The sequence below is a fragment of the Bos taurus genome, chromosome 2 (assembly GCF_002263795.3).
Source record: "Bos taurus isolate L1 Dominette 01449 registration number 42190680 breed Hereford chromosome 2, ARS-UCD2.0, whole genome shotgun sequence".
NCBI lineage: Eukaryota > Metazoa > Chordata > Mammalia > Artiodactyla > Bovidae > Bos > Bos taurus.
In genome coordinates, this window is record NC_037329.1 from 84835533 (window position 1) to 84852707 (window position 17175).

The 17175-nt window shown below is 40.0% G+C and overlaps 1 protein-coding gene across 2 annotated transcripts in view; it reads right to left on the bottom strand.

Moving 5' to 3' along the window:
* HECW2 (HECT, C2 and WW domain containing E3 ubiquitin protein ligase 2) overlaps positions 1–17175 on the bottom strand; it is a 446473-nt gene that overhangs the window by 102137 nt on the left and 327161 nt on the right. For both annotated transcript variants that reach the window (XM_024981178.1, XM_024981179.2), the window contains 2 exons: positions 16714–16838; positions 3819–4004 (listed from right to left, as the gene is read on the bottom strand). In XM_024981178.1, coding sequence (XP_024836946.1) covers positions 3819–4004; positions 16714–16838 — 311 coding nt within the window. The remainder of the gene's footprint in view (positions 1–3818; positions 4005–16713; positions 16839–17175) is intronic.

Below are 17175 nucleotides of genomic sequence, written 5' to 3' on the forward strand. Positions count from 1 at the left end.
CCATGAGACACATAGGTATAGGCATCATGAAACAGTGCAAGGGGGACTATGGGGACTCACTTATGCCTAGAGAGCCAAGAGCAATCCACCCACTCTGCTGCCCTTCGATGGTGTGTATGAAAGCCCCCACCCTCTCAACCATGGTAGGAGACCATACCACAGGCTCCCAGAGCACTGTTTACTGCCTTCACTATAAGAGCTAGAAGATGTGTATTCACCTCCTCCCTGGTGAGAGGCAGGGTGACAGCATAGACTCTGGATCTGGATGGACTAAGTCAAATCCAATTCTACCACACATAATTACAGGACCTTGGTCAGCTCACTTAGCCATGCTGTGCTTTAATTTCCTCTTCTAAAAAAATATGGATTAAAAATAGCAGTTACGAACAAGGTTGCTTTGAGAATGGAAGGAATTAATCTAAATGTATAGCCACATCTAGCAGATATCTAGTAGTACACACTACATAATACTACACTGTGAGCTTGTACCACAGTTATCACAGTGGCTTGCGTATAGCAGGCATTCGGAAGTGTGGTGAATGGCAAAACTGATGAAAACAAAAGGAAGATGTTGCACTTGAGAAAAGAAGATGGAACCAAATTTCATAGGCCTGAGCAGCTAAATTTGACAACATTTCTCATAAGAACCACGTCTTTTCATGCAGGTGAGGATCTGGTCATCCTATTTCATGTCAATTCTAGAAATTAGTCATCACTCTGGGGAAAAAACTCATAGTATTTAATAGCTTCTGATGCTATATTAAATGGGAAAAAAAGTTTACTCCCTTTAAACATTCTAGAGGTAAAGCAATACATCAAAAAGGGGCAGTTAAAATTTCAGGCTAGTAGAAAACCTGTTAACGGCGAAGGATGGGAGCTATGATTTTTAAAGTACAGCCACGGCAAGAGCCTCTCCCAAATGTTCTTTCAAGCTATTTTTGTTTATGAGAAGTCAGTCATTTGTAAAGAAAGGATGATGGGAAGCACAGGGAGATATACCTGCTTTCATTAAGGTATCCAGCTTAGCTAAAAATCTTACTAAAGTCTAAATGCACAAAGCAGAGGAATCAGGCTAAAGTGATCCTCTTCAGGCCTGTCTGGTAATTCATTCTGTCCACAAGGCCAGGGGTCCTTCCACATCTTTCATGCCACACGTCATTCAAAAGGAAAGTCACCAGCAACCTGTGAGGTCAGCTATCTCCCAACTCACACTCAATGCTCTTAACAATGCTTACAACTTTAGGCTGAAACCCCACATGAGTCCAAACTCTCAGGAAAGAGGATAGATGGTTATGTTACCCACACAGTCGAGATAATGTTTACCTCTGTTTAACCATCGAAACTTTTATAAAAGCTATGAGACAGAACTTGTTCTTAAGAATACATCATAACTCATCTTAAATAGTATTCTAAGTTCAACTTAAACTCTTCTCAAGGTTCAGGTGTTATTAATAAGAGGCTCTCTCTTGAAGCATGTCTGGCAAGTTATGACTGGCAAGAGAGGAACCTTCCCTTCCAGGTCTGCATGATAAGTTCCTGATTCCCTTCAGCTAAGGATACAAAATGACTTAACATGTTAAGTCTCTGCACAGAGCAGAAATACATGCAGCATTATCTCAGCTTGGGTTTTTCCCTGGACCTGTGGTTTTCTATGGGGTCGCTGAGGGTCGGACACGACTGAGCGACTTCACTTTCACTTTTCACTTTCACGCATTGGAGAAGGAAATGGCAACCCATTCCAGTGTTCTTGCCTGGAGAATCCCAGGGTTGGGGGAGCCTGGTGGGCTGTCATCTATGGGGTCACAAAGAGTCGGACACGACTGAAGCGACTTAGCAGCAGCAGCAGTGGGCTTCTAATGAGTATAGATCCCCATGACATCAGGAAAAAAAACTGTCAGAGTTGAGAACAGAGCTGATTCTTGGTCTGCTAATGCTCTTTTACATGCAGGCATAATACCATCAGTATTTTCCATCACCCTTTCTTGGACTACCTGCGCATTTCCATTTAGTAGAATGTTTACAAACACTCGGCACCAGCAAAGTGACATCCTCCTTGGGAAAGAGAGAGCACAGGAACCGCCAAGTGTCCCTGCAGGCTCCCCATGTCCTGGAAAGGCTTCCCTGCCATCCCACCTAACTCTGATATACCACTATTCTACCTGTGGTTTAGGGACCTAATCACACATCCATTCTCTTTCATCTATTCTGAACTTCATGCTTACCACTTCTAATCTTCTCTGGGCTGAGAATTAGAGGTTTAGTAAAAATTTTACAAAACTCAGGTCAGTAGTTTCAATGAAAGTCTGAGGGTTCCTCCCATGCATTAAAATCTATCCATGCAATTTGTAATATCAATTTTGACTGCTGCTAAGTCTCAGGTAAGATTGCTAGAAGCTGAGTTCAGGATGAGCAAGATACACTGTGGTATTTTTGCTAGAGGGTACTTTAGGGAAGAATGGAATGCACTGAGTACTTTCCACATTCCACTCACCTGAATGCTCTTCCCTGGGATGGTTTATTTCTCACTTCATTTACATCTGCGTACATGCAGAGCTTAATTTGTGAGTCCTTCCCCAGACACCCTCTATAAAATAACTCTCCACTCCTGCCTTTTCCTAGACCTCATATCCTGCTTTTCTTTAAATCAAAACTTTAATCAGCTCTTAGCATACGTGGTATTTACTTGTCCATTGGCCATCTCTTTCCATCAGAAAGACAGTTCTATGGAGTTGTTGGCTGCTCTGTTTTGCACAGGTGTTCAATAAATATTTGTTGAATGAAAAAGTCAAGTACAGTTATTATAAATTTTTGTCAATCCTCCCCACACTTACAAGTCACGTATTTCAAGTATTTTTACAGACAGGAAAAGTGTTGGTTGGTTTCTCAATACTTGGAGAGCATAATATGGTGGTTAGGAGCAAGGACCCTTGAACCAGACTGCATGGGTTAGAGCCCAGCTCAGACATTGCCCATCTCTAGTCCCTGGGCAAGTCATTGAACCATTCTGCACCTGAACTCTGCATATGTAAATAGCAATAATAACAAAAGTATTGTCTTACAGAGTTATTGTGGAGAGCTTAAACATAAAGAACTTAAACAGTTCATGGCTCCTAGTACACGCCGAACAAGAGTTAAATAAACAAAATCTTGGCTGAGAAACACCTTAATAAGAATTACTAACTTTCTCACTTTGATTTCTTACTCATAAGACAACCTCCTGATAGTAACCCGGCTTTCTGATTCATTTGTTTAAAAAGGAAGTGCAGATGTGGTTACCTGGACTGTGCGAGAGTTACGTATTTCTCATCATAAATTAATCAATCTTTGAATCTTGTTTAACGTGCTAACAAAATCAGGGTTTTGAACCAACAAGACTAAGGCCCAAACCCGGATAGTGTCAAGACACACCTTGTGTTGTTGCTTAGCAACCTCCTAGCCACCTTCTCCAAACAATGCCACAACTTGTATTCAACTATCCACAACACAGCTAGGAGAGGGAAGTATCATTGCCTAAGAAACCTCTTCTCTAATCAGTAGAAAATGGTGAGATTACAGTTCAAAGAATGTCCATGCAAAGTGGGTGTTTTGCCCAGCAAGTGCCCTGACTCCCATACACTGTATATACCACTTCAAAAGAGGGTAGCAACTGCTGATGGTAACAAACAACCTGCTTGTCCAGGTTTCCTTTGAACCAGGAGATGGAATTTTTCCCCTCACAAAGGACTTTCAGCCCTCACTTGATGGGTAGAGCCAAGTGCCAAAGTCACAAGATCGCACAGTCATGTGGCGGCTTCCCCACGGCCACTCCTACAAGTTACCTTGCCCTGATGATCGTGTTTCATTTCCCAGCCCCTTGGCAGCTCCAGTTGTTTGTTTGCAAACATGTTGAGGAATCCCACGAGGTCCCGGTTATGCTGGTAGCGTTCAAAGTGGTGGGTGTCCCGCCGGACTTTGGTGATCATGTGCTTCAAACATGTGTTGTTTGTAAACATGCGGTAGGCACTCTGGAGAGAAGGATGGGAAAGCCACGTTAATCTGCTTTGTGACATGCGAAAGCAACACATAAACTCCCATGGACATATTTAATCTTCAGATGGTATACCAGATTCAGTGGAACTCTAGACCCACACAGGAGACAAAGCAAAATAATTTTGATTAAAGTAAAATAGACTACAGAAAGTCAAGGAGTCTTCACTAATGAATCTAGTTTTCTAAGGAACAGTAACGCTGTGGAGTTTCATTCTACAGGAGATGTAAGACCTTAAAGTTGGTTTTAGGCAAACCCCATACAGTCAAAATTACACCATTCAGGAAACAAATATACCACCTCACAGACAGCCCCATTATAACCAGCATTTCCTCCAGCACAAAATCTCTGGCTCTTTGGGTGCATGCCAATGAAACAGGTGGCATATAGTTAGGAGCCAAGTTGTATAGAAAAATGGCCATAAATCTGAATGCTAGAAGTACATGCAATAGGCTGAGTAGTTCCCACTGAGAATCATATTCAACTGAGACCACAGTAGATTAGAGTTTTTCATCTTGTGCTTAAAAGCATAATCTCAGTAAATAGAATAGCAAGCAGAATTACCTAGACTGTATATCTTAGTATTTTTTTATCTTTTTTTCTTCTCTATTTTTCCTGTACACACACACACACACATACTCATGCACACACTCTGGTAGGCTAAATTTACATGATTGAATATACATTTAATAAAACCCCATTATACCAGCACACATAAAAAAGTGATTGTTCTGTAAAATGTCATCAGTGTCATCTTCTGATACTTAAAGAAGAGTCCAGAAAAAAAAAAAAAAAAGACCATAAGCCATGGGCTGTCCTTATGAGTCAGTCAACACATATTCAACACAGTACCATGTGCCAAGCAGTAGAAAAGGAGTAACTGTATAGGCTATTTCCTTGAAGGAGTGTGATATTCATGAAACTGACCCACCATGAAGGATCTCTCCCGGAACGCTATTCTCCTCAGGTAGATTCAAAGGGCTTTGGATTCCCCCTACCTTTAGTATCCCAGGGATATCAGACTGAGTGTGGAGGCCTACAGGCTTTACTTTATGAGTTCTGTTATTTATTTTCTTTTAGACAGACCAAGGTAAACCCGAAAGAAATCAGAATCTCTGGAAATAACTTCACCTTAATAAACATTTACTGCGCTGGTTATTGAGAATAAAAGATGAATAAGCAAGGACAGTCAACAATGTTCCTGTCTTTCCAGAGACTCTCAGAATGTGTCACGTCTAGGTCAGACAATTCATTGCTGACGGGAGTGCCTTCAAGAGCTTTCTTTCCTTTGGCATGGTGAGCACAGCAACTGGCCATGTCTGAAATGGTGGCTGCTCTCAGTTTGGGTTCCTGGGTTTCTGAAGGACTCCAGGGATCAGAGAACCCTGACAACTCAATTTGGAATGAGAAACAGCCCTCTGTTAGCTTAAGCCACTGAGACGTGTTGGTCACCATGACTGATGTATAATTCACACTACACAAAGTAACTTTTCTACAGTTATTCTGATTGATTTGCTATCATTAACCTTTTGCTTTGTATGGAAATTATTTTTCCCCTATAAAAATGGAAGGCAGGAAGGTCAGACACATTAAACTCTACTCAAATACTAGTGTACTAGTTTCTTAGTACACCTGAGTAGCAAGTATTTGAGATCACATTTCAACCTGATAGTCTAAATGAGAGGAGGTTTGACGGCTGTGAGAAATTATGAGGTTCAGAGCACAGAGCACTGCCAGAGCAGGCAGGCCCACGCAGGGGCTCTGGGCAATTAGAGCATGAGAGAATAAGAAAGTGATACCATGAAAGCAGAGAAGGAGACTAATAAAATAAGTTGGAGGCTGTCAGAGCCTAACATTAGCTAACTAATAGTTTAGCCTGTGGCTGACCCTGCTTTGGAGTCTTATGCACAATCAACAAGGCATCTGTTTTCTGTATTTGGCTGCATGTTGCTGATTTATTTTCACACAAGCCATTGCAAGCATAGAGGCCGGAGATAACACTAGCCTCTGTGACGGCGACAGTAATGAACTTTCAAGTCATGCTCTCTAATAAGTCTCTTTGGGAACAAATTATTGTGGGATAATTCTGTCAGATAAATCATTTCTAAACAGGTGTATTCTCTTGTCACCCTCCCTTAACCCTCCCCCGGCCCATTAAAATAAGTAAATAGGCCACATCCTGATTCTTTATCTGGGGCACCAGAAAGGCTCCTCACTCTGCTAAAGAAAAGCAGTAGAACTGCATTACGGCAAGTAGTAGTAAATAGGTGAAGGAACCCATCCCAGCCTCGGGCAGGAAGCAATCCCCTGGGGTTGGACAGCTCTTTCAGCACAGGAGTCTTAAGGCTGGTCTTAGAATTAATTACGTCCTTTCATCTTCCCCCTCTCCACTCAGTGAGACGTGTAATATAGTGCCAAGTTCAACTGATCTTTGCAAAAAGCATCTACCGTAAGAAAGATTCCTCTCATCAGTATCTAGCAAACAACCTTGAGAATCACCGCTTTTTTTTTTTTTTTTTTATTAAAAAAAAATTATACATGTGTTCCCCATCCTGAACCCTCCTCCCTCCTCCCTCCCCATACCATCCCTCTGGGTCGTCCCAGTGCACCAGCCCCAAGCATCCAGCATCGTGCATTGAACCTGGACTGGCATCTCGTTTCATACATGACATTTCACATGTTTCAATGCCATTCTCCCAAGTCTTCCCACCCTCTCCCTCTCCCACAGAGTCCATAAGCCTGTTCTATACATCAGTGTCTCTTTTGCTGTCTCGTATACAGGGTTATCGTTACCATCTTTCTAAGTTCCATATATATGCGTTAGTATACTGTATTGGTGTTTGTCCTTCTGGCTTACTTCACTCTGTATAATACGCTTTTTCAACTCTGAATAATATGCACATGATTATTAAGGTCTATATAAAACATATAAGGCAAACAGGAACATCCCTCTAGACTCTGGCTGCATGTTTATAAAGAAATTACATATATATTTACTCACATATATATGTTTACTTATGTATGTTTATATATGTGTATGTGTAACATATTTACACATGTCTGTATTTATATATAGGCTTCCCTGGTGGCTCAGTAGGTAAAGAATCTGCCTGCAATCCGGGAGACCTGGGTTCAGTCCCTGGGTTGGGAAGATCCCCTGGAGGAGGGCATGGCAACCCACTCCAGTATTCTTGCATAGAGAATCCCCATAGACAAAGGAGCGTATCAGGCTGCAGTCCATGGGGTCACAAAGAGTTGAACATGACTGAGCGACCAAGAACACATACATATGCTTATATACATATCCATCTATTCTATTTTTGAATATATATTTTATGTTTATTCAATATATATAGTATTGTTTTAAAATGTACATTATATATATGTATATACATATATATGACCAGAAGTATACTTATTCAGAAAAGATATTTATACTCCAGTTTATACAGAACTATGCTGAGGTTTCTAATCACAGCTCATGGATAGAGACAAAGAAAGTCATTTAATCTCTGCCTCAATTTGCTCAGCTCAATGATGGGATAATAGTAACTGCCCTGATTTCTTCATAGGCATGTGGGATTCAAATCCAGTGGAACAATGGGTATAAAATTACATTGAAGAGGTACAAATCACTGTAAAACCATAGAGTTGAACTAAGTACAAGAATATATAAGGGATTATGCCTACCACCACTGTGTTCTAACAGATCAATGATAGTAGTAAAACTGTTTTCTACTTTCAGTCTTTGAAGATCTTGGGCAAGCATTCCACCTTCTATTAAGGGAAGAAGGGTCTCATAACCTCTTATTAATTATGTGCTAAGTTAAGTGAAGTTGCTCAGTAGTGTCCGACTCTCTGCGACCCCATGGACTGCAGCCTACCAGGCTCCTCCATCCACGGGATTTTCCAGGCAAGAGTACTGGAGTGGGTTGCCATTTCCTTCTCCAGGGGATCTTTCCAACCCTGGGATCAAACCCAGGTCTCCCGCATTGCAGGCAGACACTTTACCATCGAAGCCACCAGGGAAGCCCTGTTCTAAACACTGAGGATACAGAGACAAGCACAACCCAATCACTGAAAAGAACGGAGAGGGAAAATTACAGGGGAAGGTGGAAGACAGGTGTTCAATGGAGGCAGAAAGTAGTTTGGAAAACAGAGGTCACAGTTGCAATGAAAATGCTGAAATACAGTGATAAAACTAGCAGAGCTAAGAATTAGAGGGGTTCAAACGGCTTCCCTTGTAGCTCAGTAGGTAAGGAATCTGCCTGCAGTGCAGGAGACCTGGGTTCGATCCCTGAGTTGGGAAGATCCCCTGGAGAAGGAAATGGCAAGCCGCTCCAGTATCCTTGCCTGAAAAATCTCATGGACAGAGGAGCCTGGTGGGCTGCAGTCCATGGGGTCGCAAAGAGTCGGGCATGACGAGTGACTAACACTAACTAACTAAAAAGCTCAGAAACACTAAACAGGTAGGATTAGGTAGAAAGAGCCTTGTCTTCATGGAAGCTGACAGGACAAACCTGTGTGTGAAAAGAAAAGAAACATCTTTATTCTCCCTTCTGGGGTTTAGTGGGTCTAACTGGAAAGGGATCCTTTTTTGCGTTTGAGTTGCTGTTTTGCTTTGGTCTTACAGAACAAGATGCAGTAAAGGGATCTGACCTGCTACCTGAAACAAAAGTGGACTTATTTCATAGCAGTGTCATGATAAAACTTCTTGCACAGAGTGATCTCACCTTGGAAGATGTTGCATGTGGGTTCACACCGGTTAAGGTGATCTGGCAACTGTTAATAGTGTGCAGAACCCCTTTAAATGATACCTAAAGGATGCAAAGTTTTCTTGCCTGGCAATATGATTTAAAATGTCCATTTTGGTTATCCCTTCTCTAATCCAAAACGCCATTTCCCAATCCTCTTGGTCATTTCTTGTCTTATCGTTCTAGTAAAGAAATAAACACTGCATGGTTAGATGAATGATCAACTGAGTATTAACTGAATTTCTTTGTGGAATTTCATTAAAATTACACTCCTTAGAGCTTAATGTGTTTTGTATGGTTAAGTGTTTGAAGAGTTAGAAGTGAAAAATATCGAGAAGAACCGAGAGGAAATTATTGCCATTTGGCAACAGAATAAGAAAATTATATGTCTTATCAATCAACCAACTTATCAATTAATTAATCACAATCAATGCAAGTAATAATCAAACCTCCTTTTTTGGGAGCAGGTTTTTTAAGTGTTACAGTGATCATATGTCCAGGATTACCTGGCCCAGTCTTAATTTACTCTGTTATTTCCAATAACACAGGTTAGTACGTTGTTGCTAAATAAAATATTTCATTTTCCAGAAATTCTTCATCAAGAATAGGTATTCTGAACTCATGCTTGGAAAACATTATCACTGCTGCCATAGTAAATGTATACAAAGGCTCACAAGGAAGTAGATGTGAGCATCTGTATACATTATTCACTAAACAAAATTTATTATAAACAAAATCAAGTAATATTGTTTTCATAAGATATATGCTAGTATATGGAAATAGTCTTGTTTTATGCAGTTTATCTTTACAATATTTTTAATCATAGGGACTTTATATTTTTCTCATCTGGCTAAGAAGTAAAATGGAGGGAAAATTAAACTTATTGACAAAACTAACTGTAATTATCAACTCATCTATTTTGCAATAGCAAAAGTCTCTGACTTATAAGAAATATATGAGTATTTTAGAACAATACTTTTTTTCATTAAGTAGAAAGGAGTTTATATGATAGAATTAAAGTTTTTCTAGAACATATTAAAAGCTAAAGTAGTAATTATTTAGAGCTTTCCTGGTGGCTCAGATGGTAAAGAATCTGCCTGCAATGCAGGAGACATGGATTCAATCCCTGGATTGGCAAGATTCCCTGGAGAAGGGAATGGCTACCCCCTCCAGTATAAAATAATCATTTGGCATGTATGTTGGAAAAATTATTTAGTTGCATATAATGAAATGTATGTATGTTTGATAATTATTAGACAAACACAGTCATCCCAAATATCAAAGACATGATACTAAGAATTAAATCTTGAGTTACCAGGAGAAATGGTTTAAGACAATTTTTGAAGCAATCTGATCATAACCAGCAGAGGGCAGTAGAATATATCTTAAAGCAACTACAATGCAAAAACAATAAAAACACACACACACAGACACAGACCCACACAAACAAAAAACAGTATTTTGTTCCTCAAGTTTTCCTTTAGAGTTATGGCAACTATGTATCTACTTAATTTTTGTTGTTTTCAATAAAGATGATTAGGTATCCACCAAAGAAGTATTAGAGCTAATGAATGAATTCAGCAAGGTCATAAGATAAAGATTAAAATACAGAAATCTGTTGCTTTTCTATTATTCACTAATCATGAGTTAACAGAGAAAGCAAAAAAAAAATTCTGTTTAAAATTGCCTTAAAAAGAATAAAATACCTAGAATACACTTAACCAAGGATGTGAAAGACTTATGTCCTTAAAACTATAAAACACTGATAAAGGAAACTGAAAATGTTTAAAAAAGGAAAGATCCTCTGTATCCTTGGGTTGGAAGAATTAATATTGTTAAAATGTCCATACTATTCAAGGCAATCTACAGATTTAATGCAATCCCTATGAAATACCCATGGCATTTTACATAGAACTAGAAAAAAAAATATTAAAATTTGTACTGAAGCACAAAAGACCATGACTTTCCAAATCAATCTGAGAGAAAATAACAAAGCTAGAGTGACCATGTTCCCTGACTTCAGAATATACACAAAGCTACAGTAATCAAAACAGTGGGGTTCAGTTCAGTTCAGTCGCTCAGTCATGTCCAACTCTTTGCGACCCCATGAATCGCAGCACCCCAGGCCTCCCTGTCCATCACCAACTCCCGGAGTTCACTCAGACTCACGTCCATCGAGTCAGTGATGCCATCCAGCCATCTCATCTTCTGTCGTCCCCTTCTCCTCCTGCCCCCAATCCCTCCCAGCATCAGAGTCTTTTCCAAAAACAGTGTGGTACTGGGCACAAAGACAGATACATAGATAAATGGAACAGAACAGAAAGCCAAAAATAAACCCACATACTTCAAGTCAATTAATCTATGACAAAGGAGGCAAGAGTATACAGTGGAGGAAAAACAGTATCTTCAATAAGTGGTGCTGAGAAACCTGGACACCTACATGTTAATAAATGAGATTAGAACAGTTCCTCATACCACATACAAAACTAAACTCAAAATGGATTAAAAACTTAAATGTAAGACATCAAATCATAAAACTCCTAGAAGAGAACAAACGCAGAACACTCCCTGACCTAAATCATAGAAATATATATTTTTTGGATGTCTCCTAAAGCAAAAGAAACAAAAGCAAAAATAAACAAACGGGACTTAACTGAGCTTAAAAGCTTTTGCATAGCAAAGGAAACCTACTAATTGGGAGAAAATATTTACAAATAATATGACTGACAATGGGTTAATATCCTTGATTAGAATATAAATTATATAATCAGATCACACAACTCAGTATCAAAAAGTACAAACAGCCCAATTAAAAACATGCAGATGACCTAAATAGAATTTTTACTTACAATTTTTACAATACTTACAGATGGCTAACAGTGTTCAACATCACTAATCATAAGAGAAATGCAAATCAAAAGTACAATGAGATATTACCTCCTACCTGTCAGAATGGCTATTATCAAAATATCTACAAATAAAAAATGTTGGTGAGGATGTGGAAAGAAGGGAACTGTTGTCCACTGTTGGTGGGAATGTAAACTGGCACAGCCACTGTGGAAAAGAGCAGGAAGGTTTCGCAAAAAACTAAAACTAGAACTACCATCTGATCAGATCAGATCAGATCAGTCACTCAGTCGTGTCTGACTCTTTGCGACCCCATGAATCGCAGCACGCCAGGCCTCCCTGTCCATCACCAACTCCCGGAGTTCACTCAGACTCACGTCCATCGAGTCAGTGATGCCATCCAGCCATCTCATCCTCTGTCGTCCCCTTCTCCTCCTGCCCCCAATCCCTCCCAGCATCAGTCTTTTCCAATGAGTCAACTCTTCGCATGAGGTGGCCAAAGTACTGGAGTTTCAGCTTCAGCATCATTCCTTCCAAAGAAATCCCAGGGCTGATCTCCTTCAGAATGGACTGGTTGGATCTCCTTGCAGTCCAAGGGACTCTCAAGAGTCTTCTCCAACACCACAGTTCAAAAGCATCAATTCTTCAGCGCTCAGCCTTCTTCACAGTCCAACTCTCACATCCATACATGACCACAGAAAAAACCATAGCCTTGACTAGACGAACCTTTGTTGGCAAAGTAATGTCTCTGCTTTTGAATATGCTATCTAGGTTGGTCATAACTTTCCTTCCAAGGAGTAAGCGTCTTTTAATTTCATGGCTGCAGTCACCATCTGCAGTGATTTTGGAGCCCAGAAAAATAAAGTCTGACATTGTTTCCACTGTTTTCCCCATCTATTTCCCATGAAGTGATGGGACCGGATGCCATGATCTTCGTTTTCTGAATGTTGAGCTTTAAGCCAACTTTTTCACTCTCCTCTTTTACTTTCATCAAGAGGCTTTTTAGTTCCTCTTCATTTTCTGCCATAAGGGTGGTGTCATCTGCATATCTGAGGTTATTGATATTTCTCCCGGCAATCTTGATTCCAGCTTGTGCTTCTTCCAGTCCAGCGTTTCTCATGAGTACTCTGCATATAAGTTAAATAAACAGGGTGACAATATACAGCCTTGACTTACTCCTTTTCCTATTTGGAACCAGTCTGTTGTTCCATGTCCAGTTCTAACTGTTGCTTCCTGACCTGCATACAAATTTCTCAAGAGGCAGATAAGATGGTCTGGTATTCCCATCTCTTTCAGAATTTTCCACAGTTTATTGTGATCCACACAGTCAAAGGCTTTGGCATAGTCAATAAAGCAGAAATATACATTTTTCTGGAACTCTCTTGCTTTTTCCATGATCCAGTGGATGTTGGCAATTTGATTTCTGGTTCCTCTGCCTTTTCTAAAACCAGCTTGAACATCAGGAAGTTCACGGTTCACATATTGCTGAAGCCTGGCTTGGAGAATTTTGAGCATTACTTTACTAGCGTGTGAGATGAGTGCAATTGTGTGGTAGTTTGAGCATTCTTTGGCATTGCCTTTCTTTGGGATTGGAATGAAAACTGACCTTTTCCAGTCCTGTGGCCACTGCTGAGTTTTCCAAATTTGCTGGCATATTGAGTGCAGCACTTTCACAGCATCCTCTTTCAGGATTTGGAATAGCTCAACTGGAATTCTATCACCTCCACTAGCTTTGTTTGTAGTGATGCTTTCTAAAGCCCACTTGACTTCACATTGCAGGATGTCTGGCTCTAGGTCAGTGATCACACCATTGTGATTATCTGGGTCGTGAGGCTCTTTTTTGTACAGTTCTGTGTATTCTTGCCATCTCTTCTTAATATCTTTTGCTTCTGTTAGGTCCATACCATTTCTGTCCTTTATCGAGCCCATCTTTGCAAGAAATGTTCCTTTATGATCCAGCAATTCCACTCCTGGGTATACATCTGGGAAAAAACACTAATTTGAAAAGATACATGTACCCCAATGTTTACAACAGTATTATTTACAATAACCAAGATATGGAAGCAACCAGTTTTCATCAACAGATGAACAGCTAAAGAAGACATGATTATCCAGCCATAATAAACAATGAAATTCTGCCATTTGCAACAATGTGGATGGACCTAGAGAGTATTATGTTTAGTGAAATAAGACCAAGACAAACACAGTATGTTATCACATAATACGTGAAATCAAGAAAATACAAAAAATGAATATACATAACAAAACAGATATCACACAACAAAAAAGATGGTAGCTTGAAATTGACCATAGCAGGAATATTAACACCACAGAAATCAGTAAGTGCAAATCAAGTCTTAATACTGTTTTACGGGCTGTCTAGACTAGAAATGAGTAAACTAGAGACTTATGGACTGGCTGGCTGTGTTTGCAAACAAAGTTTTATTGGAATATAATCGCACCCATTAATTTGCATGCTGTCCTTGGCCCAAAAGCTGAAGATATTTATGCTCTGGCCCTTTCCAGAAAAAGTTTGCTTGCTGCCAGTTTCTAAACATAAGTTCTAGATTTAAGAAATTGATGAAGAAAATAAAATGCTAATAACATAGAATGAAGTTCAAATTGTGCTGTTACACTGCAAACAGCACACATACACACAAACAAAATGAACAAAAATAAATCCAATATTCAAAAACTATTATCTGGCTCAACAAAGAAGGTGCTGACCTCATTGACAAAAGTACGTGAAAAGTATCAGCTGTTTCTCCAAGATGCATCCTCACCATCTCTACTGCTGCTGCACTAGTCCAGGTCCTGTCCATGTCTCACCCCAGGGCCTTTTCACTTATTCCCGCGTGACAAGTTTGCCTTTTAAAACCTATTTTCAACATTGCAGGTAGAAGAAACTTAAAAAAAAAAATCAAAACTACATCCCCATATGAACTCCTTTAGGAATAAAACTCACTTAGAATGAAGCCCAAACTCCTTGCCAGATTACACAAGCCCTACATTTTGAAGCCCTGCTCACCCCTCTGATCATACCATATACTACATCAAACTCATTCCTGTCCTCAAGCCTTTGCTCTTGCTTGGCAAGGAAAGTTCTTCTCTAAGACCTTTACCTTCCTAGCTTCTTGAAATTGTATAACATCTTGGAGAAGTCTTTCCATCCACCTGATCTAAACCAGCATCTCCAATAGCTTGGCCCCCTACTCACCCTAGCCCTGTCATCTATACTGTTTCAGTTGCCTCATGACAGATTTCACTGCCTGAATTATTTTTTTGTTCACTAGTTCATCTTTATTCTACTCTTGTCTTGTTTACCACTCTATCCTGAGACTCTAGAATGTACTAGGCAAATTATGGGTATTTAATAAATATTGGCTGAATGAAGGCATAAACAAATGAACAAGCAAAGGAAAACTTGTGTTACCTGATTCCAAGTTCAAAGCTCTTCCCACCACAGCATGACTTATTGTTTTACAGTGACAACTCTAAATGTTATTCATTCTTCTTTATATGAAAGCCTTCCATCTCCTAGAATTGTTCCATACATGAGTTTAGATTCCTGTAACCTGGCTTCTGAAAAAAATACATATCATCCTGCTGGCAAAGGTCCATATAGTCAAGGCTATGGTCTTCCCAGTGGTCAGTTCTAAGAGCTGGACCATAAAGAAGGCAGAGTGCCAAAGAATTGATGCCTTTGAACTCTGGTGCTGGAGAAGACTCCTGAAATTCCCTTGGACAGCGAGGTGATCAAACCAGACAATTTTAAAGGAAATCAACCCTAAATACTCATTGGAAGGACTGATGCTGAAGATGAAGCTCCGGTATTTTGGTCACCTGATGCAAACAACTGACTCATTGGAAAAGTCCCTGACGCTGGGAAAGACTGAGGGCCGAAGGAGAAGAGGGTGTCAGAGGATGAGATGGCTATATGGCATCACCAATGCAATGGACATGAACTTGGGCAAACTCCAGGAGATGGTTAGAGACAAGGAGGCCTCGCATGCTGCCGTCCATGGGGTTGCAAAAAGTCAGACATGACTGGGCGACTTAACAACAACCTGGCTTCTGCCCACCTTTCAAATCTGACTTTTGCTAGTGTCCTATGCTCTCCACATACCAGCAATACCAAACTGCTGCACTAATAATTCAGTTTCAGTAGTTCTACAAATTACTAAGATAGCTCTGCAACTTTATGAATCTCTTATTTTGTAAATGATGCTCTTTCTACCTAGAGAGCTCTGGCCCGTCTTATTTCTAGGGCAAATTCCTTCGCAATCTTTAAAACTATCAGTCTTTAAAACCTTCTACTATTGCCTTTCTACAGCCTCCAAATCCAAGAATGTCACTCTGATCTCAGAATAGAATCTAAATCCCCTGCCATGCCCCACAGGCAGATCTATGATCCAGATCTTGCTGACTTTCCAATGTCCAGTGTAATACCACACCACTCATTCTTTCTATCACCACACAGCAGCCCCTCTGCCCTCTTCTGAGCCCTAGGGTCCGTGCATGTGCTATTTCAAGTGCTCCAAACACCACTACTCTCTTCCCGCAAAAAAAACAAAAACAAAAACATGATCTCCTATACACATTTTATATATTTTAAAATATTCCTCTATTTATTGATTTATTTTTTCAGATTATAGCAATGTAACATTTTATTTCTTTGCTCTTTTGGAGAGCCCGTAATCATGATCTCAAAGCCCAATCTAACCAATGCCTGTGGTCGGTGCTCAGATAGTTGGTTATATTTGTGCAGGAAAAATAAAGTGATCATTAAGAGTACAGAGAGTCAGCATCTCTGGGATTTTAACCCTAACAATCCCTTGAGCAGTTTATTTCACCCCTCTGTACCTTGGTTTCTTCATCAGGAAAACACAAAAGTTTTATCGAACTCATAGGTTTCTAGGTTTGGGCTAAATGGTTCAAGACATGGGTAGTACTTAATGCTGAGCTGGAACACATGGCACTTGGTAAACACCAGCTATTTCCATTCTTACTGTCAATACACAAATGAGGATAACTTCCTCTGGCCTATTGCTTGTTTGCTCACATCCTCTCATACTGGCTACTCACAGGGTTGGAATGCAGCACGGTGAAGAACTCTGGGCTGATGAGGAACTTCACGGGGGGAGACTGTAACAGCAACGTGAGCCTGGATCTGGAGGTAGAGTGGGGCAGGACGCTCTCCCGTCGGAAATCTAGATGGGGCAGACCACAAAGGCGTTCAGAGAAAGCTTTGCACCTGGAAACATACTTATTCACTTGCATCTATATTTTTAAAGAACACCTATATCATTTACTATTATTTTAATCCTCAAGATATTTTTTTTGTATCTGTAAATTCATGTGTAAAACCCAACTGCTCTTCATCACACTAAAATGGAGCTCAGTAATGTTCATAGTCATTATTAACATTTTAATGCATCCCGAGATGCAGGTTGCATCTCAGGTGATCAGATTCTTTTCTTTATTCACTACTGCACAGATCCAGAGATTTAAAGTAATTTATATTCATTTGGTTTTGTGATTCTTAGT